Source organism: Microcebus murinus, chromosome 13, assembly GCF_040939455.1.
Source record: "Microcebus murinus isolate Inina chromosome 13, M.murinus_Inina_mat1.0, whole genome shotgun sequence".
In the NCBI taxonomy this organism is placed as follows: Eukaryota; Metazoa; Chordata; class Mammalia; order Primates; family Cheirogaleidae; genus Microcebus; species Microcebus murinus.
Window position 1 is genome coordinate 56,977,208 of NC_134116.1, and position 27,616 is coordinate 57,004,823.

The 27,616-nt window shown below is 38.8% G+C and overlaps 2 protein-coding genes and 1 non-coding gene across 3 annotated transcripts in view; 1 reads left to right on the forward strand and 2 right to left on the reverse strand.

The window, feature by feature from the left end:
• The window catches only part of ELF1 (E74 like ETS transcription factor 1), a 99,820-nt gene extending 96,081 nt beyond the window's left edge, over positions 1-3,739 (reverse strand). The window contains exon 1 of the mRNA XM_012764977.3: positions 3,601-3,739. The gene's annotated coding sequence lies outside the window, so the exon portion shown is untranslated. The remainder of the gene's footprint in view (positions 1-3,600) is intronic.
• On the reverse strand, positions 3,499-3,570 carry TRNAE-UUC (transfer RNA glutamic acid (anticodon UUC)). Its single transcript has one exon. It is a non-coding gene; the product is annotated as a tRNA-Glu (tRNA).
• A 524-nt stretch (positions 3,740-4,263) lies between the features above and the next one.
• Positions 4,264-27,208, forward strand: WBP4 (WW domain binding protein 4). Its single transcript, XM_020290337.2, has 10 exons — positions 4,264-4,400; positions 5,377-5,449; positions 8,041-8,103; positions 8,193-8,316; positions 12,391-12,567; positions 14,621-14,667; positions 15,138-15,213; positions 18,000-18,199; positions 19,028-19,188; positions 25,912-27,208. Coding segments are annotated over exons 1-10 (1,131 nt in total). The 5' UTR covers positions 4,264-4,398; the 3' UTR covers positions 26,120-27,208.
• The last annotated feature ends 408 nt before the right edge of the window (positions 27,209-27,616 follow it).

Genomic DNA, 27,616 nt, shown 5'->3' on the forward strand with positions numbered 1-27,616 from the left:
TATATTCTGATGGAATAAGAAATAAACAGGTTAATTTCAGATAGTAAGAAAATGAAGAAAAAACTGTAAAGTAACAAGAGAGTAACCAAGGAAGAGGGAGTCTCTGAGTAGGGTTGTCAAAAAGACTTCTCTGAGTAGGTAACGTTGACCTGAGACATGAATACCTAGAGGGGGAAAATTCCAGACAGAGGAGAGAGTAAGTAATAAAACACTGAGACAAGAATAAGTTTGGCGTGTTCAAGGAGCAAAAAGGCAGTATAATGTGGTGGCTTAAGTATAAGGAAGAGGTAAAGAAGGGTAGGAGATGAAGTTCGGAAAGTAAGCAGAGGCCAGATCATGTTGGGCCTCAGACACTTTGGATTTTACCAACATGCTTGGATTTTATCTAAAATTCTAGAATCATTTTTCAATCCCTTCTATTTCTTTAAACACAAGTGTTTATCTCTGCAAACATGTATTGAACTTTCATATATCTTCTGATTACACCTAAAGTTAGCAAAGGGACTATTTGGGTAATTCCACAGCTTTCAATTAGTGTCACTATTTTGTGGCCCAAGAGAGAACAACTAAAATATGACTGCCAATGGTATTTTGGTAACAAGACACAATCATAAGAATGAATCCTCACAAATTTGCCTTAACCAATTTACAGTTTATGCTTTATTGACATTAATTAGCAGTTCTATCTTAGAATATCAAAATCATTTCTTTTTTCTTTTTTTTTTTTTTGAGATGTGGTCTCACTCTGTCACTGAGGCTGGCGTATGTACAGTGGCACTACTATAGTTCACTACAGCCTTGAACTCCTGGGCTAAAGTGACCCTCCTGCTTCAGCCTCCCAAGTAGCTGAGACTACAGGTACATGCCAACATACCTGGCTTATTTTTTTTTAATTTTTTTTTTTTAGAGACAGAGTCTCACCATGTTGCCTAGGCTGGTTGGTGTCAAACCCCTGGCCTCAGGTAATCCTTCTGTCTTAGCCACCCAAAGTGCTGAGATTACAGGTGTGAGCCACCATGCCTGGCCCAAAGTCATTTTCTATAAAGTAAGCCAATAAAAATATAGCTGTAGATCATTCTCATAATTTGAACCTAGATTTTATTCTTATGAATTCTAGTTAACTGATTGCTTTTCTGCATTCTATTAATTAAAAATTAATATTCAACCCCTAAACATAAATATTCTACATGTATGCTATATGGTTTGAAACTTTTAAAACAAGAATTTTTCGCATATTACTGCTCTATTTGGGTCTTCTAAGAGACAAAAATGTTTTTAAAACTCTAGTGACATAAAATGTCACTCCTTGATAAAAGAACCTGTTACCTAGTCAAAATTTATCAAGTTAAAATTCCTTTCTAGTTCCCAGCTTGATGTCTCATGACTCTCCCTCCAGACACTCTGGTGCTCCTGCCAAACCAGACTACTTGCCAGCCTCATACTTGTTCCCCCACCACAACTTTATGATTCACATTCCCCACCAGGAGAAATCCAACCAGTTCTTCAAGATCCAGGGCAAACACTCTGCTTTCCACATCTCTTCTCCAGTCCCCTTGCCTAAGTAAGAACTGATGGCTCCAGTAGCACTTAGATGTTGGCCTACCATTTTATGCCTAATACACAACTATACATAAGGTCATTTTGTGTCTTCCACAGAGATGACCCACTACTGCCTTCCACTCACCCCCCTACTATAACAATTACTGAGTGCACAGTTGAAAATAACATCCATTTTAACACCATTTGGCACGATATGATACCAACTCATTACAAAATGCAAGGAAAAAACTAAGCCTTCTCTCAGGACAAGAAGAGCTGTCTTTCATTCCTCTCAAATTTGGAACGACTGTAATTCTTTAGTAACTGTTTCCTAATAACACAATACTCCTTATTTAAACAAAAATTTTCCACTGTCATTACCTATTCAAGAGCTGCTCAACAATTCTTGCAACTGTGAGTGATATATGCACCTTCAAAAATTCCTAGCTCCAAAGCCAGTGCACAGAGAAGGTGAAAGATCTCCACAAGGTCACACAGCTAATCACAGAGGCCAAAATACCATTCTATCTACTACCTATTAACATGAAGAACTTGAACATCAGTAACTTCAAAGGTTATCTGGTGGTACCTGGAGCATAGTAAACACTCAAACATCTGAATTTATGAAGATGACTTAAAATACTTTTAGTTGTGGCAGGCATTTTTATTATTTTTACAGTGTAAGGCCAATTAATCCTTAATCACGCAGATCATTAATAAATTTACTGTGCAGTTAACGCTATAAAATAGCATGGGAACATACACACACACTAACAGCCAAAACTTCTGTTTTAGTATCCACAAGAGTCACTTTTTCCTTCACTTGTCCCCAGAGGCCCAATAGACTAAACATTATAGCTGACCCTATTTTCTAATTTCAGCTTGCATTTAAGATAACGCTTTTGTTTCACTTACAGCCCGCATGCTGCTGACACAGCTGCCCCTTCTCTGTAATAAACACAGGGCTTCTATATTTAAAAATACAGTGAAACTTTGTTATAACATCCCCTCCCCAGTCTCCAGCCAGTTTTCTCTCTTCCAAGCCCCACCTCCACCCCAGGAGGGTTTTTTTTGTTTTTTGTTTTTTTTAAATCAACGGCGCTCAAAACATTAGACCCTTTGGAAAAATCAATTGTCTTCTTTGAAGACATCTCATCATAATGGTATTTTTCTTCTCCACAGCTCGTGTGTTTTTTAACACCCAGAGGGGGAAAAAAAAAAGATTCTCCTCCCCAAAGGCCTTCTCCTGAGTCTGGGGTATTTTGGGGGCCGCGACCAGCGCCCCGAATGTCAAGTTGGGATGACCTCGCGGGGGGCGCGGGTGGAGACGCGGGTGCGCACGCGGCGGAAAGCGGTGACGGGCGGCTGCGCCGACGGGAACGCGCGCCCCCCGGGAGGCTATGGGAGGCACCCCGCGTTCCGGGGGTCAGATAGGGGAGGTCCCGAAAACACCCCCCCCCAGACAGACAGATAATGACAAGGACCACCGGCCAGCGCGCGGGCTCCGGAGCGCCCGGGGCCGGGGGCAAACGCTCCCCGCATCTCTTGGGACGAGTTAGAAAAGGGCGGCCAAGGAGGGTGTGGGCCGAAGCGGGGCGCTGGGAGGAGATAATGCTCGAGGCCAGAGTTAATCATCACCTCCGAGCGTCTGGAAAACTACGGCCAGGGGCCGGAGGGGCGGGGGAGCAGCCTCGGGGAAAGTGAAACTCCTTCCCGGCCGACCAGCCCCGCGAGCGCGAGGCGGGAGAGGGACTCCGTGCGCGCCCGGTCCTCCGCCACGCACGGCGCAGCACTCATGGCTGGCTCCGAAAGCCGCAGTCCAGCTCACGGCGCCACTAACAACTGTAATGCTTTTTTTCCCCCCACAAACTCACCCGGACAGCACACTGAAAACAATAAGTCAGTCCTACAAATCGGTTTTTATTCATTGAAATTTAAAAAAAAAGAAAAGCTACACCATTCCCATACCGGGAGTCGAACCCGGGCCGCCTGGGTGAAAACCAGGAATCCTAACCGCTAGACCATATGGGAAGTGCTGTGAGACACCTCGCCGAGACCCACCTGACAAACGTAAGCGCCGCTGCCGTGTTGCTTACGCTTCCCGCCGCTGCCGCCACCGCTTCTATGCCAGGTAAGCCGCTGCCCCGGCTGCCCACGCGCTCCGAGTGAAGGAACCAGCCGGGTCTGAGCGCGCGGGCGTCGCGGGGGAGGGGTGGGGCGGGACCGCTCCGCCGCCTCTGGAAAGTTGTGAGGCGAACCCCAGAGACTCGCAGCCCAGGAACCCGCTGTTTCACCTTTCTCTTTAAACTCCGCCAACGGCCCCCAACCCACAGGTCCAGGTTGCTCCGCTGTTCAAAGTGCGTGCGGACTAGTTGGCAAAGTTGAGCGGCGACGTCTCTGGGAACAGCTGTTTGCGTTCGGGGCGGAGGCGGCGCGCGAGCTCCTTGGCCACAAGCCAGCGAGCCTAGAAGGAGAGTGGAGGTTCTGGAGCCCAGGGGAGGAGAGAGCGCGGGATGGCGCGGGGACTTGAGGTTTGAAGTCCGTACTTCAGCTCAAGTCCCGTCGCGCTTTCGCCCCTTCCCAGTGACCTCAACCCCTTTATACCGACCCCACCTCTCAGGAGCCGGGAGTACCGCCCCTGTAGGGGGAGGGGACGAGGAGGCGATTTCGAACGCGGATTGGGTCGTCCGGGCACCCGTAGTGGGGAACCGTGGAACGCCGGTCCGGGGCAGGAGGGAGGCGTCCAGTCTTGGAAGGAGTTCGAGTGGTCCTCGCGGCGGGCCGGGCCTGGCTCGCCTCGCTTGGAGAGCGCGAGTCTGAGTTGGACCCCGGACTACGCGCGGAGCGGCCGGCGCAGTCATGTGAGTCGGGTCGCAGGCCCTAAACAAGGAGGTGTTGTTTCTCTGGGCGGCCTTGTCTCCCCCGAGTCTTCCCTCCCCCCGTCTCCCGCCCTTCGGCCGGGGGCGTGACGGACGCGCTCTTAACTCGCTCGGGACCGGCGCCCGACCGGCAGGGCCGGTTCTCGGAGCGGGGTGGAAATACTACCCCGCGGAGCGCTTTGGGGGCGTGGAGGGCGGAGGTGAGAGGCCGGCGGCCAGTGGAGGTGGCGGCTCCGACGGCAGCCGACGGCGCGACGCCGTCTCCCTGCACTGCGCTGTCGGGGGTCGCGGGCGCCCTTTTCGGTTCCGGAGCGCCCGGAGCCCGGGGGGGATTGCGAAACTTTGCGCTTGGGCTGCGGCCACTGCTGCCTTCGCCGCCCAGTAAAAGCGGCCAGCCCCGGATAGCGTAATGACGACTTCATTTGGGATTTTTTTGTTTTGTCTTGTTTTGTTTTCTGTGAGGTGCCTTGGCTTTCCCAACTCTATCTTGCCCTGAGGCTCAAGAACAACTTGTATTAACTTGGAGGAACCACTGTCTTCCCCGGAGTAGTCTTGTCCTTTGTTCTTTTGGTGGAAATAACTTGATTAAAAGCAAACATGAGTTTCCTCTGGCCTCCATTACAGCAACCTCCAAAAAAGCCAGAAAGGCACAGAGGGGATAAATATATTCTTCTCTGACATGTTTCTTATTTCTTCGTGCCTGTGACAGTAACAAATAAAGAATTTTTTTGAAGCTGTCTTATTTAAAGGAGTTTTATAATAGATCCGGTGCAGACTTTCTTTATGCTCCTAGCGACAGAATTTCGGTTGACTGCTTCAGCCACTGAAGTGATATAACATGGAGCTGTGTATAACAAGACAAAATTCAGTAGCAGGGGCATATATTTCAATATGTAAAGCTTGTAGAATTTTACGTGTTAATTTTAAGTAAGCTTAGACTTGTTTTTCCCTTTTTCAGGGCGGACTACTGGAAGTCACAACCAAAGAAATTCTGTGATTACTGCAAGTGCTGGATAGCAGACAATAGGCCTGTATGATAATTACCGCTGTTAGTCTAATAATATTGTGTTCATGTGCAGTATTCCTTTTTGTTGTAAACTCAGAATTTACAAAGCAATTTTATATACATTGCTCTTGATTTTTCAAAACATCAAAAGATTTCTGTCTTATTCCCTGTAAGAAAGCTATGAGCCTTCTTCCTTTTCATCAACCTAAATTTGATCATATTTTAAGCCAAATTCTTTCTCAATGGTCTTTTAGGAAATGAACAATGACTAGGTAATCTCATTCATGCTTATGAAACTATAATGCTGTTGTTTGTAATACTGTCATATACAAAGAAAAGTAAAAGTGTAAAGTCCTAAAAACATGAACATTGTTGTGGTTTTCTTGTGTGTATTTGCTTTAGAAATAATTAAAGTATTTGATGTTGAGCTTTATATCTTTAGATGCTTAATTTTGAAAGATCAATATACCCTCTGTCATGAAATACAGAAGTAGCAACTGTGTTAAGTATGTTATTACTCTAGATCCAGTTTTATAAGACATAAAGCAAAAAGCCCACCACCGATTTCCCCCCCTCCTGCATTTCATTATGTACCTATTATATAAACACTAGGGTATCTATTATATGTTCATATCCTTTTTACTTGGCAGAGTTGGATACACAAAGCATAGTAGTTTCATATTTAACAGTGCTGTGGATTTCTTTGGTAGACATTTATTTACTGTAATCTACAAGGTATTTGTGGTTTTGGTGTTTTTTTAATGCATTGTTTTGGTCTTTTTGGATAGTTGCTAAAGTTCTTGACTATATTGTTTGACTTAGGCTAACTTTTCAAATAAATACCATGAATTTTAAACCACACAAATCACTGAAAATCTCTTCCTTGGAGGTACCCAAGCTGTAAAATGAATTTTATGAGTTATCTGGAATAAGTAATCTCTTCCAGTGTAGACTATCTGTATCTACTGAATTGCTAATACACATTGATTTAACCTTTAATTAGAAACAAAATTAATTTAATTTTGAATGATACTAATGATTTTAATATTCTTTGTGTGGTATAATCAACTTTAAGAAACTCAATATATGAAAAATAGAGGATGATTATTTGCTTTACAAAGTCACGCTTTAAAGAGGAATTCACAGGAGTATTTAGAATAGCTCAGTTAATGCATCATGTAAGATTTGATTGACAGAACTTATTTGCAGAGCTAACCAGGAATGTCTTTATTGCATACAACCAGGTACTTGTAATTTAGTAGCATTTCTGGTTGTATAATTAGATAATAATGCCCACTCACCCACCCCTGTCCCCATTAATCCAGTTACCATCACTCCCCATAGGTTATCATTTTTTTCGTTTTCTTGTCTATCCTTCCATTGTTTCTGCATGTATATAGATATAGGTTCTTATTCAACATTCATAAAAGGTAAAATTGTATATACTGTCGTGCATCATAGTTTTAAAAAATTGAACAATACGTCCTCAAGCTCTCTCCTTATGAATATATAGGGAGTTTCTTTGTTCTCTATTACAGGAGCCTGTAGGAATATACCATAGTTTATTTAACCAGTCCTCTATAGATGGACACTTGGATTGTTATTGCAAACCGTGCTGCAGTGAATAACCTTCTATATAACATCATTTTGTACATGTCCAAATATATATAGAGAACATATTCCCAGAAATGGGATTGCTTGGTTAAAGGGCAAAAGTATTTGGAATTTTGATAGATATTACCAAATTGTCCTCCACAGGAGATGTACATTTTATACCATTACTACATTGTATAAAAGTGTTTGTATACATTTATGAGTAATTTTTAAACATCTACTTTTCTCCCAGTTGGAGGAATATGGATCATTGTTCTTAATGTTTCTAATTTAATGTGCAAACAAACCAATAAAATGCCAGACGCTTACTAATTTTGATGTTGAAAGGTGTTTCTTTTTTTTTATTTTGTTTTGGAGACACAGTCTCACTCTTTTGCCCTAGCTGGGGTGCAGTGGCATCATTGTAGCTCACTGCAACCCCAAACTCCAGGGCTCAAGCAATCCTCCTACCTCAGCTTCCCAAGTAGCCAGGGCTACAGGCACACGCCACCGTGCCTGGCTAATTTTTTCGTGTTTTTGTAGAGACAGGGTCTTGCTCTTGCTCAGGCTGGTCTCCAACTCCTCAGTTCCAGTAGTCCTCATGTCTAGGCCTCCTAAAATTCTAGGATTACAAGTGTGACCCACTATACCTCCGGCAGAGAGGTGTTTTTTATGATTGTTTTTTCCAGTCCTCTTTTGGCCTTGTGTCTTGTTTGAGTCCTCATTACAATCATATTCACTAGATTAGTCATCAAAGGTACCTTGTCTTTTTCTCTATTAATGTGGCCATCATAGTTTAAGAAACAAAAGAATCCTAGTCAGAGGGTGTTGTAACAATGTGATTCCCTAGCATCATTTGATAAAAAGGGCCAATTTGCAAATAAATTAATCTATTTTTATCTTTTGTGCCAGTCATTTTAATTTCAATTTTTTATGTCCCATTCCCATATTTACTGTATTATTATGAATTTTATGATGTTTATATAGTTTTCCTTTGTATTTTCTCTTTTTTTCGTTTTCAAGAGTGTCGAATTTCATGAAAGAGGAAAGAATCATAAGGAAAATGTGGCAAAAAGGATCAGTGAGGTAATATAGATTGTTTCTTTGCCAAGTTTTCTATGTAGATGTCAGTCCTTTATCTCTCTCACTTTCACTTTTATATGTGTCTCACATAGATTAAACAGAAAAGCCTGGATAAGGCAAAGGAAGAAGAAAAGGCATCAAAGGAGTTTGCTGCAATGGAGGCAGCTGCCCTGAAAGCATACCAAGAGGATTTGAAAAGGCTTGGCTTAGAGTCAGGTAAAAAGGCAGCCAGCATGTTTTAAAAGTAACATCAGAGGTCATGCTAAGTAAGCTTTGATTGTTACCATAAAGAGGTTATAAACTCAGTATATTCTCAGTGTGTTTATTATGCACATAGCCCTATTTAGATTGTGGAACTTTGTTCATGCACTTTGCTCTTTATCTTTTTTTTTTCCAGACAGGGTCTTGCTCTGTTAAATTCATGGGCTCAAGTGATCCTCCTGCCTCAGCCTCCTGAGTAGCTGGAACTACAGGTGTGCAACACCACACCTGGCTGATTTTTCTATTTTTTGTAGAGAACAGGGTCTCGCTCTTGTTCAGGCTAGCCTCGAACTCCTAGCCTCAAGCAATCCTCTGGTCTCGGCCTCCCAAAGTGCTAGGGTTACAGGCATGAGCCACTCAGCCCAGCCTTAATGCCTTATCTTTTAACACCTTCATTCACAGCAACCATAACTACCCGCATGGTTACCCAGTCTTTGGTGAGTGGTTAATTTCAGAGACACTTTGAGTTTTTTAGGTATTCTAATTATTTGGCTAAAAGATGCTATTAAAAAATAGGCCTTGCATTATAATTATGATTGTCTTTATACATATGGTCAAAACTTTGAGTCTTGTTTATTATATGGGTGACTATGTAGTGAATATGAAAATAAGGAAGTTCCCAATAAAAGACATAATTTAACTAGAATGTTATCTGTTTTATCCTTAAATTTAGGCTTGAAGCTGGGAAACTTCTGTGAGCATTTCTTCCATGACAAATCCATTTTCCTTAAGACAAGCATATAACAGATCTCAGTTGTCGATCTTCCATAGTGGTCGGGATAATCAACATGTAATGATACTCTTTATTCTCTAATAAAAACAGCTTTCGATTTAGGTTTTGAGCAGAATAGCAGTTAAGTTAATTAGCATTGCCTTCATTAAATAAGAACAGTTCTAACCAGACTTTAAAAATATTATCCTGGACATTGTAGTTAAAAGGTGGGAAAGGTGTTTGGTTCCATGAGGATAAAGCCATATGATCATTTTGAGAGGAAAAAAGATATAGGCATTCCTGGAGAATTAGAGAAGAGTAGTTAAAAGTTCAACTTTTACCAATTATATGGATTGAGAGATTCCATTTATGCTGCCCTTAGAGAAAATAAATTTTAGCATTTTATATTTAAGTAGATATTTTTATTGAAACATAATTTAAATATTTTATATAAATTATATTTTAAATTTATAAATTATATTTTAAGTATAATTTAAATATTTTATATGTAAATGGATTTTCCTATTAGATATTATTCATAGCCTTGTATTCCTAAATAGGATATATATTCCTTTAAAAGAACAACAGTGCAGTACAAAGAAAAGAATTTTTAAAAGCTCACTAACTGCTATTAAGATTTTTTTCAGGCTGCTTCTTTAGATTTTTAAAAATTATATATTTTGTGCTGTGGTCTATTTGGAGGTTGTTTTATTTTTTTCCCTCAGTGATATGTCAAATATATCTTTTCATTTAAATAATTAAGGCTATATAGGCTGGGCGTGGTGGCTCATGCCTATAATCCTAGCACTATGGGAGGCCGAGGCGGGAGGATCACTCAAGGTCAGGACTTCGAAACCAGCCTGAGCAAGAGTGAGACCCCTGTCTCTATTATAAATAGAAAGAAATTAATTGGCCAACTAATATATATAGAAACAATTAGCCGGGCATGCCTGTAGTCCCAGCTACTCAGGAGGCTGAGGCAGGAGGATTGGTTGAGCCCAGGAGTCTGAGGTTGCTGTGAGCTAGGCTGATGCCACGACACTCTAGCCCGGGCAACAGAGTGAGACTCTGTATCAAACAAACAAACAAACAAAAAACCTAAATAATTAAGACTATATATCATTTTTGTATGATGGTTAAGAGCACAGACTTCGGAGTCAAACAGCATTGCCTCTTAGATTTTTACTAAAACTAACATTATGTTATAAATTGCTTATTATAGTGACCACCCATAACAAGTGTTTAATAAAGAGTAGCCATTATTATTTCATCTGTACACTGTATTTAGTCTTTTCCTAGTTATCATGTAGCTTGCTTAGAGTTTTCACTGTTATAAAGAATGCTACAGTGAGCACATCCTTATGCATGTATCTTTTCACATTTATTTGTCTCTGTAGGTTCAATTTCTAAAAATGAGATTACAGTATCAAAGTGAATATATTTTATATATTGATAGCTAATACCATGCTTTCTCCAGAAATAGACTGATTTACACTTTCGCTAGAAATAAAATAAGTTTATTAACTGGTGTTGGGAATAACTGGCCAATCCTTTGGCACACAGAGCCATAAAACCTGCCCGTTTTTCACACAATGTGAATACCTGGTCAGACTAACTCTGGATTTGATTATTCTTTTTAGTACTTACTGATCTTCAAAAAAAAATTATAATTATTTCTATTTCTTTGAATATTAGCAAAGATAAGCATTAATTCTCTGAATTGCCTTTATAATTTTTACCCATTTCTCTGTTAGAGTGTTTGATTTGTAAGGAATCTTTGTTAGGAATATTAACCCTTTGGCTTATTTGTTCTAAATATTTTTTTATTTTGTTTCTTGTATATATTTTTTTGTTTTTGCCATATAGAATATTTTAGTTTTTGTGTAGTCAAATTTAACATTATTTTACTTTGTGTTCTTTTCATAAATGTCTTTGACCTGGTATTTATATTGGTGTATGAAAGTGGGAAGGGAGTAGAGAAAGGGGAATAGCTTTACTTTTTCCCCCAAATAATTAACCAAATATTGCAAAATCTTTTTTTGAAATGATGTATCCTTTTCCCTCTGATAAGAAACACTGGGAATCTGCAGATGGCTCTGTAACTGGACTATTCTGTTTTAGTCATACGTTTGTCTATTTCTGCATCAGTTCCACAATACTAGATTTTTTTTTTTTTTAAAGGCAAGGTCTTTTGCTCTTTTGCCCTGGCTGGAGTGCAGTGGCATGACCACAACTCACCACAGCCTCAAACTCCTGAGCTCAGTCTACCTTCCCACCTCAGCCTCCCAACTACCTGGGACTACAGGCACATAACACCATGCCCGGCTATTTTGTTTGTTCGTTTAAGAGAGGGGGTCTTGCTGTGTTGCCCTGGCTGTTGTTGAACTCCTGTCCTCACATGATCCTCTTGCCTCAGCCTCCCAAAGTGCTGAGATTACAGGCGCACAAGTGTCAGCCACCATGGCTGACCTGGATTGTTTTTTTTTTTGAACCATAGTTTTAGAGTAAGTTTTAATATCTGGTAAGGGTGGGGCATAGTGGCTCATGCCTATAATCCTAGCACTCTGGGAGGCCAAGGCAGGATTGCTTGAGCTCAGGAGTTTAAGACCAGCCTGAGCAAGACTGACAACCTGTCTCTACAAAAAATAGAAAAATTAGCCAGGAGTCATGGCGTGTGCCTGTGGTCCCAGCTACTTGGGAGGCTGAGGGCAGGAGGATCCCTTGAGGTTGCAGTGAGCTACAATGATGCCACTGCACTCTATCCAGGTTGACAGAGTGAGACTCTGTTTTTTGTTTTTCGTTTTTTGTTTTTTTGAGACAGAGTCTTGCTTTGTTGCCCAGGCTAAAATGAGTGCCGTGGCATCAGCCTAGCTCACAGCAACCTCAAACTCCTGGGCTCAAGCGATCTTCCTGCCTCAGCCTCCCAAGTAGCTGGGACTACAGGCATGCGCCACCACGCCCGGCTAATTTTTTCTCTATATATTAGTTGGCCAATTAATTTCTTTCTATTAATAGTAGAGACGGGGTCTCGCTCTTGCTCAAGCTGGTTTCGAACTCCTGACCTTGAGCAATCCGCCCGCCTCGGCCTCCCAGAGTGTTGGGATTACAGGCGTGAGCCACCTCACCCAGCCGAGACTCTGTTTTAAAAAAATGATCTGGTAGAAGTAAATTTTCCTCCTCCTCCTTTTTTTTTTTTTTTTTAACAATTTTCCTGTATATTTTTGCATGTTATTTTTCCAAGTTAATTTTACAATAATATGTTAAGTTCCCAATAAAGTTACTTTGGCTACTTCACCCTTCTGTCATCTCTTTTCTAGAAATTTCAGAACCAAGCATATCACCAGTAACCAGCACTGTTCCACCTTCCTCTACATCAAATCAACAGAAAGAACAGAAAGGAAAGAAGAAAAAAAAAAAAGATCCTCCAAAAGGAAGATGGGTAGAAGGCATAACCTCTGAGGGTTACCATTACTATTATGATCTTATTTCAGGAGGTAAGTTACTTAGGCATAAAACTACAGTTTCACTAGTAGAATAGAGCAATTTGTTTTGTGTTAGGATTTTTATTTAATATTGAAACATTTTAAACAATGAAAGACTATAACTTTTCATTTTTACCACAAAGTGAGAAAATCATATGCCCTTTAAAAAAGAAGTATCCTTCTCATAGTCACTCAGTGTCATACTTAGTCAAAGCCTTTAATAATGGATTCCTTACAAATAAACTATAAGTTTATACTTTCTCAATAAAACTTTCTGAAAGGCTGGGTGCAGTAACTCACACCTAGCACTCTGGGATGCCAAGGTGGGAGGATGGCTTGAGCTCAAGTTACAGACCAGGCCAGGCGCTGTGGCTCACGCTTATGATCCTAGCACTCTGGGAGGCCAAGGAGGGTGGATTGATTGAGCTCAGGAGTTCGGGACCAGCCTGAGCTAGAGCAAGACCCCGTCTGTACTAAAAAAAACAGAAAGAAATTAGCTGGACAACTAAAAATATACAGAAAAAATAAGCCAGGCATGGTGGCATATGCCTGTAGTCCCAATTACTTGGGAGGCTGAGACAGTAGGATCACTTGAGCCCAGGAGTTTGAAGATGTAGGGGCAGAATGAGGCTGGAAAAATAGATTGGGCCCATATTCTGGAGGGCTCGGAGAATGATGGTGCCATTTACTGAGGTATGGAACGAAAAATAAGTTTAATGGGGACAATAATTAATTCAAATTTGGATACGTTGAATTTGAGGTCACTATAGAATATTCATGTGGCAATTATCAGTAGCTAATTGATGATTATAGTCTGGAGTTGGAGGGCTAAATTGAGTCTGGGGATGTATCAATAGATAATATGTAAACCTTTAGGAGTATATGAGATCACAAGCTGAGAGAATAGAGCAAGAAGTAAAGAGGGTGGGTAATACATACATTAAAGAAATGGATAGAAGAAAAGCCAGCAAAATAGTTAAGAATGGTTAGGAAGGTAGGAAATAAGATAAGATCAGAGAGTTAATCATGAAGGAAATCTTAGGCTAACAATATTGTAATTATTATTATCTTAAGAATCATAATCAGCTCTGGACTACAGAGAAATATTAATCTCTCAGAGTTTTATTTGCACTGAACTTTAAGTGACATGCATATTATAGTTCAGCAATGAGGATACCATGAATTAATTACGTACTGGTAATTAGAAGTCTTTCAGATTGACTTAGAAACTGTTTCTTTTCTCCCTTCTAATGCTTATTACTTGCTTTCATTGTTCAACATTCTACTTTAAATGCTCTTGCTCTCAGTAATACTTGTCTTTAATTTCTGCGTACTTCATCTTTTTCCTCTTCTGAGTCATTATTCAATCCATCTCTCATTCTCCTGTGCCCCAGGATGTCAAAGGGCCATCTCCTTCCTTTGAAATTTATCTAGCCTGAATTCAATGAAGTCTTGAACTACTTCACTACGGAGCTCACCAGCCTGGAAACCTTGCCCACAGCTGGCACTCATAGTCCGCAGGATAGTCTGTACTGCATTGACGACGAATCCGTTTTGCTCTTGTGTGTTGAGGAAAGCTTGTTTTACTTTACAGGCAGCTTTACTTGTAATGTAAATCAGAATAGGGAACATATACGTACATGTTTTTATTACGTTATTTTTAAATGTTCACAATTTTATTTGGATAAATGAAAAATTAGAAAAGTCTTATCACAGCTGTTGGCTAAAGTCATCTGTGGCTATTGGCTATAGTCAACGCATGTACTGAAGTGGTTAAGAGAAGCCCTTCCTGGCTCTGTTAATTGCTGTGGAAGTTCCAGTAACTTCTCATCCTCCTTCATTCTGTCCTTTCTTCTTGGTTACATAGCACTCACATACATTCTCTGCACAATACTACTAGAACGTATGTTGTTACTTTTTTATTTTTCAATTATGTTTTAAATTGTGCATCTATTGTGTTTTGTACACAGTGACTATCTTATAAATGTTTGCCAAATTAAATTTTATTAAAAGTTTTTTTTAAAGCAAAAAGATTTTATAAATGCAATATTTTTTTTGCTTTAAGCATCTCAGTGGGAGAAACCTGAAGGATTTGAAGGAAACTTAAAAAAGGTAACTGAAGCACGGTAATATAGTGTTTTTGCATTATTCTTTAAAGTAACTGGCTTCTGGGAGTTTTGTAGATTTTTGTTTAGCAGATTTACTTACCGTTACCCACTCCTTCTTCCCCCCAAAACTTTATTTTTTCTTGTAATTCTTTTGCTAGGAGGCTGGGTGAAGGTGAAATAGTGATATGTAGCCAAATACTCCATGGCGGGCAAATACTAGGTTGCACTTAGTTGCCATTCATATGTCCCTAGCAATTTGGAAGAATTGTTCCTGGCTTTCAGAGGAGGCATTCCCTCCTCGAAAGTTGGCTCGTGATTAGCAGTAACCAAGCTTCTGGCCATGATCAGTACCTACTGCTCCTAATTCCCAGGTGTTAAGAGGAAAGGAAAGGGTGCTTGACTCTCCCTTAGTTATTCAATATATAACCCATCATTGTTATCTTCAGTTTATGCTGCATTTTTTCCTCCCATTAGACAGCAGTGAAGACCATTTGGGTAGAAGGTTTAAGCGAAGATGGTTATACCTATTATTATAATACAGAAACAGGAGGTATGTATTACCTTTGATTATCTAAAATTGTACCTGCTTATTAATTAGCCTACTGATGAATCATTTTAACTTGGGAATTTTAATGATAAACATGTTTCTATAGCAAACATGTATTATTTTTTGTAATTTAAAAACATTAATACAGGAAAGAGCAAAAATATTTGTAATATATTTTGCTGTGCACTGTTATTCTCAATTGATACTGTATTCACAAACTTAGAATCATTTTAGCTTTCTCTAACATTACTGGCTTTTATCATAATTATTTTAGAACTATAATCATTATCTTTGAGGGTCAAGAGATCAAGTTCATCTTGCCTTTTCATTTTATTTTAGGAGACAAGGTCTCACTCTGTTGCTGAGGCAACAGTGCAGTGGCGTGGTCACAGTTCACTGCAGCCTCAAACTCCTGAGCCCAAGCCATCTTCCTTCCTGAGCCTCCCAAATAGCTAAGATTACAAGCATGTGCCACCATGCCCAGCTAATTTTTTGCCCAGTCTAGTCTTGAACTCCTTGCCTCAGTCGTTCTGCCCTCAGCCTACCAAAGTGCTGGGATTACAGGCATGAGCCATCACATCCAGCCCTTTTCGAAGACAAAACAAGCTATTTCAGCAGTGGCTGAAATTGTTAAATTTCAACTTTTACTAATGTAATGTTTCAGTTCTATAAATATTTATAAAGCATGCCTGATTACTGTCTAATTATTATCTAAAATTTTCAAATTAATATTTTACCCAATTTAATTTCATAAAACTGGTCTTCAACACTCTACAAAAAAGACACCTGCACTCGAATGTTTATAGCAGCACAATTCATAATTGCAAGGCTGTGGAAACAGCCCCAAGTGCCCATCAATCCAAGAATGGATTAATAAAATGTGGTATATGTATACCATGGAGTACTATTCAGCTCTAAGAAACAATGGTGATATAGCACATCTTATATTTTCCTGGTTAGAGCTGGAACCCATACTACTAAGTGAAGTATCCCAAGAATGGAAAAACAAGCACCAGATATATTCTCCAGCAAACTGGTATTAACTGAGTAGCACCTAAGTGGACACATAGGTACTACAGTAATAGGGTATTGGGCAGGTGGGAGGGGGGAGGGGGGCGGGTATATACATACATAATGAGTGAGATGTGCACCATCTAGGGGATGGTCATGATGGAGACTCAGACTTTTGGGGGGAGGGGGAGAAATGGGCATTTATTGAAACCTTAAAATCTGTACCCCCATAATATGCCGAAATAAAAAAAAAAAAAGGAAATTATGAAAGAAAAAAAAAACTGGTCTTCAAGTTATTGTACTTTGTTTCTACTGCAGTTAAATTTACGAGAGTAGCTATAATATTGGTGTAACTTTGGGAGAGGCTTTCTTTTTTAATTGCTACTTCCATAGATACCTAGCCTGCCCAATTCTAACAATATTTCTATCCCAAGACAATTGAAGTTCTGAATCTTTATAGTATAATATAGTGATATAATATAGCTTTAGAGTTAGACACATATGAGCTCAACGCACAGCTTCTTCCCTTCCCAGTGATGTGCTTGTGGTCAAGTCACTCACTCTTCAGTGAAATAGGGCAGTCATATGTGTTTTGTGAGGTCATGAATGTCATATGTCTGTAAAGTTCCTAAAACAGTGCCAGGCATATAGTAGGCACTTAACAATTTATTTCTTGGCCAGGTGCGGTGGCTCACGCCTGAGCCATAGTGTAATACTAGCACTCTGAGAGGCCTAGGCGTGCGGATTGCTTGAGGTCAGGAGTTCGAAACCAGCCTGAGCAAGAGCGAGACCCCGTCTCTACTATAAATAGAAAGAAATTAATTGGCCAACTAATATATATATATAGAAGAAATTAGCCGGGCATGGTGGCACATGCCTGTAGTCCCAGCTACTCGGGAGGCTGAGGCAGTAGGATTGCTTGAGCTCAGGAGTTTAAGGTTGCTGTGAGCTGGGCTGATGCCATAGCACTCTAGCTTGGTCAACAAAGTGAGACCCTGTCTCAAAAAAAAAAAAAAAATTATTTCTTGAAAGTTCTTTTGTTAATTCTGTGCAATGTAGATAAGGAAATGCGATATTTCACATTAACCCTAGCAAGTACCCTATATTAATTAAGGGACTATACATATTGATTTGCCCTGAATGATTTTGGTTTATGCCTGAACTAGTATAGTAATTAATAACAGACCCCTTCACTCTTAAAACTATCCCAGTTGAACAATAAATTGTATAGTCTTTCTCCCTTTTATTAAACTAAAAATACAGAATAACTACAAGGTAATTAGAAATGTTGTCATTTTACTAAAAGCCCTGTGGACCACTGGATGGCAGTAGAGTTCAATCAATTGAAACATCCCTCTCCCCCACAGTAAAAATGACAACTTATATTCATTCAACCCTTCACAATATGATTTCACTTTGTGAAATCTTATCACTAAGTATCAATTCCAGAAAATCTCATGAATGCTCATTATCAATGTGTTTCCTGTAATTGGTGTCAGTTTAACTGTGAGATTCTTTAGAAGTATCACCCAGTTCTTAGGTCTCTCATTCCATTTGAGCTACAGTTTATACATCTAGTATATCCAGGTTGTTTGAAATCAGTTTCTGAAAGTTAAAAGAACAGGATGGTTGGGAACTTTTACTATCTTCTTGATCAAGTGGTAAAATAAATGCAATATTGTCATTAATAATTGTAAGTGATACGAAGTGTTATGTTGAAATTATGTATGAGTAGAATTGATAACTAAATAACATGACTATTAAAATGTGTTGAGCAGAATCCAGATGGGAGAAACCTGATGATTTCATTCCACACACTGGTGATCTGCCTACTGGTAAAGTCAATGAAAAGTCACTTGGCAGCCTGGAAGAATCCAAATCATCAGATTCACATAGTGATTCTGATTCCAATCGGGAACAGGAAGCAGAAGGAGAAGAGGTCTCTACAGAAACAAAAAAAACAAAAATAAAGTTTAAGGTAGGTTTTTTATTTACTCTTCACAAAAGGTTATCCATTTATAAGAAGCTCTGTTGAACTAGACCTTCTTCAGTCTTCTGGTAGAAGGTAGAAATAAAGTCAAGAGGTATATTTTAGCAACTAGATAAATGGTTTATTGACATCTATAGATAATGAATGTAGAAGGGTCTGATGATATGGCATCAAATTGAAAAGGGGTTCAATATAAAGGGCATCACTGTTGGATAAGTAAGAAAGCAGAAAAGAGGTCTGTTTATATGTCCTTAATTGTAGAATTGATGACATTAATAGGCTTGTGTTATTTTAAAAAGTGAGGCGCTTTGGGGAACCTTGGTCATGGTACATCAGCATTTCAGACATAATGAGAAACCTAATCAAGCATTAAAGTTGTTCTATGTACAATTACTGCGTTATTTGCAAATTTAAATTCCTTTTTTTTTTTTTTTTTTTTTTTGAGACAGCGTCTCACTCTGTTGTCTGGAATAGAGTGCTGTGGCATCAGCCTAGCTCACAGCAACCTCAAACTCCTGGGCTCAAGCGATCCTCCTGCCTCAGCCTCCCAAGTAGCTGGAACTACAGGCATGTGCCACCATGCCAGGCTAATTTTTTCTATTTTTGGTAGAGACGGGGTGTCGCTCTTGCTAAGGCTGGTCTCAACCTCCTGAGCTCAAACAATCCACCCACCTTGGCCTCCCAGAGTACTAGGATTATAGGCGTGAGATACCATGCCTGGCCTTCTAACAAGACTTTTAAAAGCCTTAAAGAAATTTTGTTTTTGTTGTGGTAGTTTTGCTTCAAGTGTGTTATTCCTTGACTTTTACGTTTCAGGAAAAAAAAAATAGTGATGAAGGAACTGACCCAGAAACACAGAAAGAAAAAAGTATTCAAAAACAGAATTCGTTGGGTTCAAATGAAGAAAAACCCAAAACCCTTAAAAAATCAAACCCATATGGAGAATGGCAAGAAATTAAACAAGAGGTTGAGTCTCAGTAAGTATCTGGAACTTTATCCCCATTATTATTATTACAAGTATTTTACATCCCAATGCTTCCATAAATTGCAATAACTAATTTCAAGGATGCTGTGCTTATTAAAAGTGTGGCTCATTTCTTTTATATCTAGAGTGGTTTTTATTTTTTCAAATTAAATATGTTTTTTAAAACTTTAAAATATAAACTAACAGTTACTTTAAAAAGTAAGCTAATGATTGTTTTAATTCCTACCAAAATATGACTTTTTTTTCCTTTTCTTTCTTTCTTTTTTTTTTTCCTAAGACACAGGGTCTCGCTCTGTCACCCAGGCTGGAGTGCTGTGGCATAATCATAGCTCACTGTAACCTTGAACTCCTGGGCTCAAGGGATCCTCCTGCCTCAGCCTCCCAAGTAGCTGGGACTACAGGCATGTGCCACCATGCCTGGCTAATTTTTAATATTTTTATTTTTAGAAACGGGGTCTCACTGTGTTGCCCAGGCTGATTTCAAACTCCTCACCTCAAATAATCTTCCTACCTCAGCCTCCCAGAATGCTGTGATTATAGGCCTGAGCCACCGGACCTGGCCCATTTTCTGATTTTATAATGAACCCTGATTATTGTATGGATATTTATCTTTGTGCACATTTCTGACTATTTCTAGAAATGGAATACCTATTTAAAAGTTATGAACATTTTTCCTCGTTGGCATAGTGAGTAAAAGAAAAAAGTAGAAAAAAGTCATGAGTATTCTGAAATCTTGATACACAGTGTCCAATTGCTTTTTAGAAAGAGCATACCATTCATACTCCATCAGCTGTTTCTGAAAGTTCCTATCCCATTGGATCCTCCCAGAATTAATTATTAATGAGCCTTTAAGTATTTTCTAGTTTAGCAAAAAGTATCTCATTTTAATTTTCTTTTGATTGACTGATGAGATTGAAAAATTTTTTTCCATATATATCAGTACATCCCTTCATCAGTTTTTGAGTAAATGTTATAGCATTATGATCTACTAAGGTAAATTGTTCAAGTTTTACATTATGCAGAATGGCCTTTTTTTTTCCTTTAAGTTTTTTAACTGTCCATTACTGGCTTTAAATCTTATCTTTGTCCTTATATCCTCTTTTATTTTGTTTTTGCAATCCTAGCAAATTTTCTAACTATTCCTAAATTTTTACAAATTATTACAGTGCCTCTACAGACATACTTTTCCAAGCCTGCATTTTTATCCATGAATGTGTAGGGTGGAACATAAAAAGATCTCTCAGTACTGTTTCCATAGACCTTTCTTTATAGTCTGTGTGACAGAGAAGAAAATTTATTAATATCATGTACTCTTGTTTAAGATAATTGAACTGAATAACATATATTAAATTTTAAGTCTTAGCAAACACATAAAAATCATGCTGTCTCTAAATTGCAGTTATCAAGAACCAAAGTTGATAGGAGATTACTATTCTTGGTTTACTGGTTTTGTTGTGAGAATTATATATAATCCACTCCAGTGCCCTTTTCATTTGCAAATGACAGAAATCAGGAATATAGCTTAGTGGTAAAGCATTTGATTGCAAATGACAGAAATTCTCTTATGTCTAGGGGTGCAGTGGCTTCAAGTGTGGCTGGATCTAGGGGCTTGAATAAAATCTTCGGCTACTGTGTCTGTCTCTGATTGTCTGCTTTGCCTTCCTCTGAGATGACCCCTTCTCAGGCAGGTTTTTCCTACCTCATGGCAAAGCTTTAGGCTTATCTCATACTTATATTTGGAGATCCCAGCCAAAAGAGGGTGCTTCTTTATTGGCAGTTCCCAAATTGGTCTTAAGTTTTATCACATACCCAGATCCCATTCCTGAGATAACTACTAGAATTCTGAATGGACATGAACTGAACTCAAAACTTATGGATTGAAAAGGGGTGTTTCCCAAAAGGGAAAAAAATAACAATAAAAGCAATTCTAGTGCTAAGAAAAAGGGAATGAGACATTAGAAGAGAGAAAATAAAATTAAAAGGAAACATTTCTACTCCAAGTGCATAGTGCAGTGTCTGTCACATAGTAGCATTCAGTATAGCTATTAGGATAATTAAGCTTTCGGTATGTTTAAATTATCCATTAGTTGTTATATCTTCCTTTTAAATTTGGGTTTTTTTTTTCTTTTTTGTTTTTAAGAAATTTACCAAAGGATTTTTTGTTTTTTCCGTAGTGAGCCAGCTCTTGAATTTGTCTGTTTTATTACATTTACATTTATTAATTGATTTTTCTGTTTCTTCATATCTACTTTTATTTTTGGAATTTTTTTCCTCTAGCTTGTCTTAGTTTTTTTCTGTTTTTGTTCTCATTTTCTTTAAATGAATACTTAAAATATTGACAGGAAGGCCGGGCACGGTGGCTCAAGCCTGTAATCCTAGCACTCTGGGAGGCCGAGGCGGGCGGATTGCTCCAGGTCAGGAGTTCGAGACCAGCCTGAGCAAGAGTGAGACCCCGTCTCTACTATAAATAGAAAGAAATTAATTGGCCAACTAATATATATAGAAAAAAACTAGCCGGGCATGGTGGCGCATGCCTGTAGTCCCAGCTACTTGGGAGGCTGAGGCAGGAGGATCGCTTGAGCCCAGGAGTTTGAGGTTGCTGTGAGCGAGGCTGACGCCATGGCACTCACTCTAGCCTGGGCAACAAAGCAAGACTCTGTCTCAAAAAAAAAAAATATTGACAGGAGTTGAGGGAGGTATCTATTCTTGTCTTTTTTCTTTTAACCCATTTCCCATGTGTTTATTTCTTATACAAACATACTTAGGTTTACCAACTTGTTCCTTTACAGAAAAAATAGGAAAATTCTGGGCAGGACTTCTAGGGTGGTTTGTTGCTGTTTAGCTGGGTTTTACTTTCCTCCCACAAAGCAATAAGGGAGGGGGGGGATGAATCTGTCCAGGGATCAATTTTGTTAGGCTTCAAACCTCACTGATGGGTTCACATTAATCACACCTTCAAATGTGAGACTAGTAGTGAACCTCTTCATTTCTTAGTTTTGGCTGGAAGCAGATTGGTATAGGGGAAAGAATGTAGGTTTTAGGTCAGTTAGTTCCTTTTCTAGGAATGAGGACATGTTAGCTTGGCAAGAGTTGTAGTCTGATTATCAGACAAAATAAATAATGATTATATATAAGTTATGTCTGTAAACTTTGTTGTCATGAGAATATTTGGGGGATTCCATTTTGAGCTTGCATCTTATTGCTTTGTCACTTTTTAAAGGGGAAATAGGAAGCCTATGCCTATATTTTTTCTCAGTTAATTTTTTAGGTGAATTTTTTTATTGAATCTTCTTGTTTTTCCTAGTGAAAGTAAATAAAGCTATTAATTTGTCTATAAATATAGTTCTGCCTATATAGCCTGTAAACTGAATGAACATTTCTTGATTTCATTGGTTTTGAAATAGTTTAATATTGTGTTTTTGCTTACTTCCAAATTTGGTGGGTTTTCAGAATAATGTCTTATTTTTAAATCTCTAGGTAGGTAGGAGTTTTTTGTTTGTTTGTTTCCACTTTTAATGCACTGTGTTCAGATATAACCATTGTAGTTTTTGAATTTGGAATTTGGAAATGATTATGGTTTTATGGAAGTGCTTACATCATTATTTTTTGTAACAGTTCTAAAGATATTTGAAAAGAAGGCATATTGTCTGTACAGGTTGAGTTTCCCTTATCCAAAATGCTTGGGACCAGAAGTGGCTTTGGATTTGAGGTTATTTGTATTATATATACTTACTAGTTGAGTATCCCAAATTCAGAAATCTAAAATGTTCAGTGAGCATCATATCAACACTCAAAAAGTTTTCAGATTTTGGAGCATTCCAGATTTGGGATACTTTGCTTCTAGGCTCTTGCCTTTTTTTCCTTCAAATACAATTTTTTTTGCTTCACAAGGGCATATCCTACTTTACTGGCACTTTTCTTTTCTTTTCTTTTCTTTTTGTTTTTTTTTGTTTGTTTGTTTGAGACAGAGTCTCACTTTGTTGCCCAGACTAGAGTGAGTGCCCTGGGGTCAGCCTAGCTCACAGCAATCTCAATCTCCTGGGCTCAAGCAATTCTTATGCCTCAGCCTCCTGAGTAGTTGGGACTATGCCACCATGCCTGGCTAATTTTTTCTATATATATTAGTTGGCCAATTAATTTCTTTCTATTTATAGTAGAGACGGGGTCTCGCTCTTGCTCAGGCTGGTTTTGAACTCCTGACCTCGAGCAATCTACCCGCCTCGGCCTCCCAGAGTGCTAGGATTACAGGCGTGAGCCACCCCACCCAGCCACTGCCACTTTTCTCAACCTTGACTAAGAAATTTCCCTGGAACCATGATTTCAGAAATAAAACCCTTCTTTATTTTTTAGCACTGCTATAATCTCACTTAAGAAGTAATATGATGGTTTGATCACTGTATCAAAATATAAGACACATTTCTGAGATTCAGTGAAATAAATGATTCTCACATAGAAATTTCTTGGACACAGATCCATTTGTCCAATGATCAGACCCTCTTCATTATTCAAGTCTCTTGATTATTCAAGTCTTCATTATTCAAGCTCTTCATTATTCAAGTCATTCTCTGCTTGGCTAATTGCATTTCTTAGTTTTGGCTGGAAGCAGATTGGTGTAGGAAAAGAATGTAGGTTTGAGGTTAGACAGGCCTGGGTTTTAATATAAGTTCCATCACTTACAGAACAGTTTGGTTTCACCAAGTTATTGATCTCTCTAAGCCTCAGTTTTGTCTCCTTAAAATAAGAATAAAAAGCCAAGAATTAATACCTCATCAGCTGAAGGGGCATTCTTAGAAAGCACCATTCTTGGCAATCTAAGGGAAAATATAGAAGTAGGAAAAGCAAATAAAAATGCATTGAGCATATATTTTTAGCACAATTAAAAGTTCTAGAAGGCATCTATTTTCAAAACAGGTCAGATTCTCTGTCTCCCAGCTCAGCTTTTCTCTGCATACCCACTTGCTTCTCTTATTTCTGCAGAATTCCTTTCTTTTTCCCCCCAAGTATCACAGTGTTTATAGATAGATAGATACAAGTATATAAAATCAGGGCATGAACATGAGTTGATAAATTAAGTAGACATAATTTCAAAACCATAATAGGAACCTATTCAAATTCTTACCATTTGTGTCACACCCACAAAAACCGCTTTAGGGGCATTAACAATCTCAAAAACCTAACCAGTTTTGTGCAGGTGAATTGTGTTTAAAGAGACTTGTGCACTTGCCCAGGCTCAAGGATATTAAAACCTAGCACATAAAGCCCATTATTAGACTAGAAATACAGGCAATATACTATTATGGTAACAACCATCAATTTCAATTAATAATTTTTCTGTAACAACCAAATGCATAAGGAAATATTGCAGCAACTCAAGTATTACTGAGCAAAGTGCATTTCTACAGGATTCATTGTTGCTACTGTCACCCTAGCTGGAATGCACTGGCATGATCACAGCTCATTGCAACCTTGAACTCCTAGGCTTAAGCAGTCCTCCCACCTCAGCCTCCCAGGTAGCTGGGACTATAGGTGTGCACCACCCCACACCCAGCTAATTGTTTTGTGGAGATGGGGTCTCACTTGTTGCCCAAGCTAGTCTCAAACTCGTGGCCTCAAGCAATCCCTCCCACTTCAGCCGCCCAAAATTCTGGGATTATAGGTGTGAGCCACCACGCCTGGCCTAATTCTATGTTTTTTTTTTTGTTTTTTTTTTAATTCTATGTTTTTTATCTTGTATTATGTAAGCCTCCAGAGTGTTCATCAGTCCATAGCAAAATCAGTTTCCATATCCATTTACTGGTACTGCTTATCATGTATAAGGATAACATTTTCTTAGACGATACATCCTTTGTGCAACAGGAATAAATAGATAGGACTCTTCCTGGCATGTGTCTACCTAATAAGTGCTCAGTATCTTAATATTGTAAAATTAGTATTTTAAAATAGTTTCCGCCTGGGCGTGGTGGCTCACACCTGTAATCCTAGCACTCTGGGGGAGGCCAAAGCGGGCAGATCATATGAGCTCAGGTCTCACTGTTCGAGACCAGTCTGAGCAAAAGCGAGACCCCATCTCTACCAAAATTAGAAAAAATTAGCTGGGTGTGGTGGCGCATGCCTGTAGTCCCAGCCACTCGGGAGGCTGAGGCAGAAGGATCACTTGAGCCCAGGGGTTTGAGGTTGCTGTGAGCTAGGCTGATGCCACAGCACTCTAGTCGGGGCAACAGAGTGAGACTCTCTCAAAAAAAAAATAAAATAGGCTGGGCGCAGTGGCTCACGCATGTAATCCTAGCACTCTGGGAGGCCAAGGAGAGCAGATCACTCCAAGTTAGGAGTTCAAAACCAGCCCGAGCAAGAGTGAGACCCCGTCTCTACTAAAATAGAAAGAAATTAATTGGCCACCTAAAAATATATAGAAAAAATTACCCAGGCATAGTAGCACATGCCTGTGGTCCCAGCTACTCGAGAGGCTGAGGCAGGAGGATCGCTTGAGCCCAGGAGGTTGCTGTGAGCTAGGCTGATGCCACAGCACTCTATTCTAGACAACAGAGTGAGACTCTGACAGACATACATACATACATAAAATAAAATAGTTTCCACTCCACAATGAGCAACTTCTAACTTCTCATTATTATTATTAGAAAGGTGGCCTTGGGACAGTTTATATGAAAATGTTTCTTACTCTGTCAAGTAATCGTTTTATTTTTACTTTCTATTCCAGTGAGGAGGTAGATTTGGAACTTCCAAGTGCTGAAAATGAGTCTGTATCAACTTCAGACGCTGATGGTGGGGAACCCAAAGTGGTATTTAAAGAAAAAACAGTCACTTCTCTTGGAGTTATGGCAGAGGGAGTGGCCCCAGTCTTCAAAAAGAGAAGAATTGAAAATGGAAAATCTAGAAATTTAAGGCAACGAGGTGATGATCAATAATTGTAAGAGAGCTTTTTGCATATGCTTTTTATACAGAATGGAGACTTAATTCATATTAAAACTTGTCTGTGTTTCTAAGTACTTTGATACTAAAAATTTAGATTTATTCTAAATGTATTTTATGTGAATTAAAATAAATCTTTTTTTCATGTGAAATTTATTTTTGTTCCTAAAATGGAAGCTTATTACCACATTGCATTGTAATACAGTGTATTATGTTCAGTGTCTAAAAATTATTAATTATGTCATAATTTAAGATGCTATGTATCTGTTATTTAAAACATGGGAAAACAAGGCCTTTATTCCATTCTTATTCATATGAACATACTTACCTTGCATTGAAAATGCATTACTTTTGCACACTGATGTTAACTGTTATCAAAAAAATAAGATTCAGAGCACGTAAGAGAAGACTCACAGCCCAGTAATGATTCAGTTCTGAGGATCCTGTCAGAAGGCTGATGTAGAAAGTATATGCATATTGGCTTACCTTACTCAATTTCAATTTAAGGTCAGAGGCCAAAAACCAAGAGCAGCTCAGGTACTTCAAATGTAGTGCTTAACATGGAGTGAAAACTGGACCAAAGGTAGCGATGTGTATTTGCCCTAGTTCACTTCAAAGCAACAAACATTGCTTAAGCATTTTACTTTGAGCCAGGCATTATGCTAGGAACCCAGGGATATAAAGAGGAATCAAATATATCTCTGTTCTTCAGGAGTTCGCATTCTAACATAGTCCTTTTTCTCCCAGTCATGCACTCTTTTTAACAGCCTATATGTACTGGAAAATATTTTTTAAGGCTTATTTAAAGCTGTGTAGATGAAGGCTTGAACTAAAATAGTTTTCTGGCTTCAGTAAAAGTTTTTGGTGTCACTTAGACAAATTAGAAATTTCCCATTTTCTGGTTAAATTTCTTAAAAAGTAGAATTTGCTTATTTAATCCGTTTGAAGTAGGTACTTCCCTTTAAAGTATATTTTTCATAAATTGTACAGTATTTAACTTTTGGTAGTAAATATTTGTCTTTTTAAGATTACTAGTGTACATGTAAGAAAAAGATAGCTTATTAAAAACTTCATGAAAGAGTAAATTAAGTATTGTTTTTATTTTCTTCTAACACTAATGAGAATGAATTTAGCATTGGTGTGCCAGTATTTGAAAATTTGTCTTAGCATTTGTTCAGTCTACTCTGGGCCATTTTATAAATGTAAAACCTGGACTTTCCCTGTCATTACGAAGAAATATTTCATAATTCTTCATAGCCCATATGTCATCTAGGTGAACAATGCATTTGGGACTTTTCTCAGTTGGGAAAGATAGTATACTATAAATGGAATGCTCCTATACAGTACAAAATACGAAAGCAAAATATATTGGACTTCATCAAAATTAAAAACATTTGTGCTTCAAAGAACACTATCAAGAAAGTGAAAAGATGACACATGGTGAATTAGTTTGCTGGGGCTTCCATAACAAAATACTACAGACTGGATGGCCT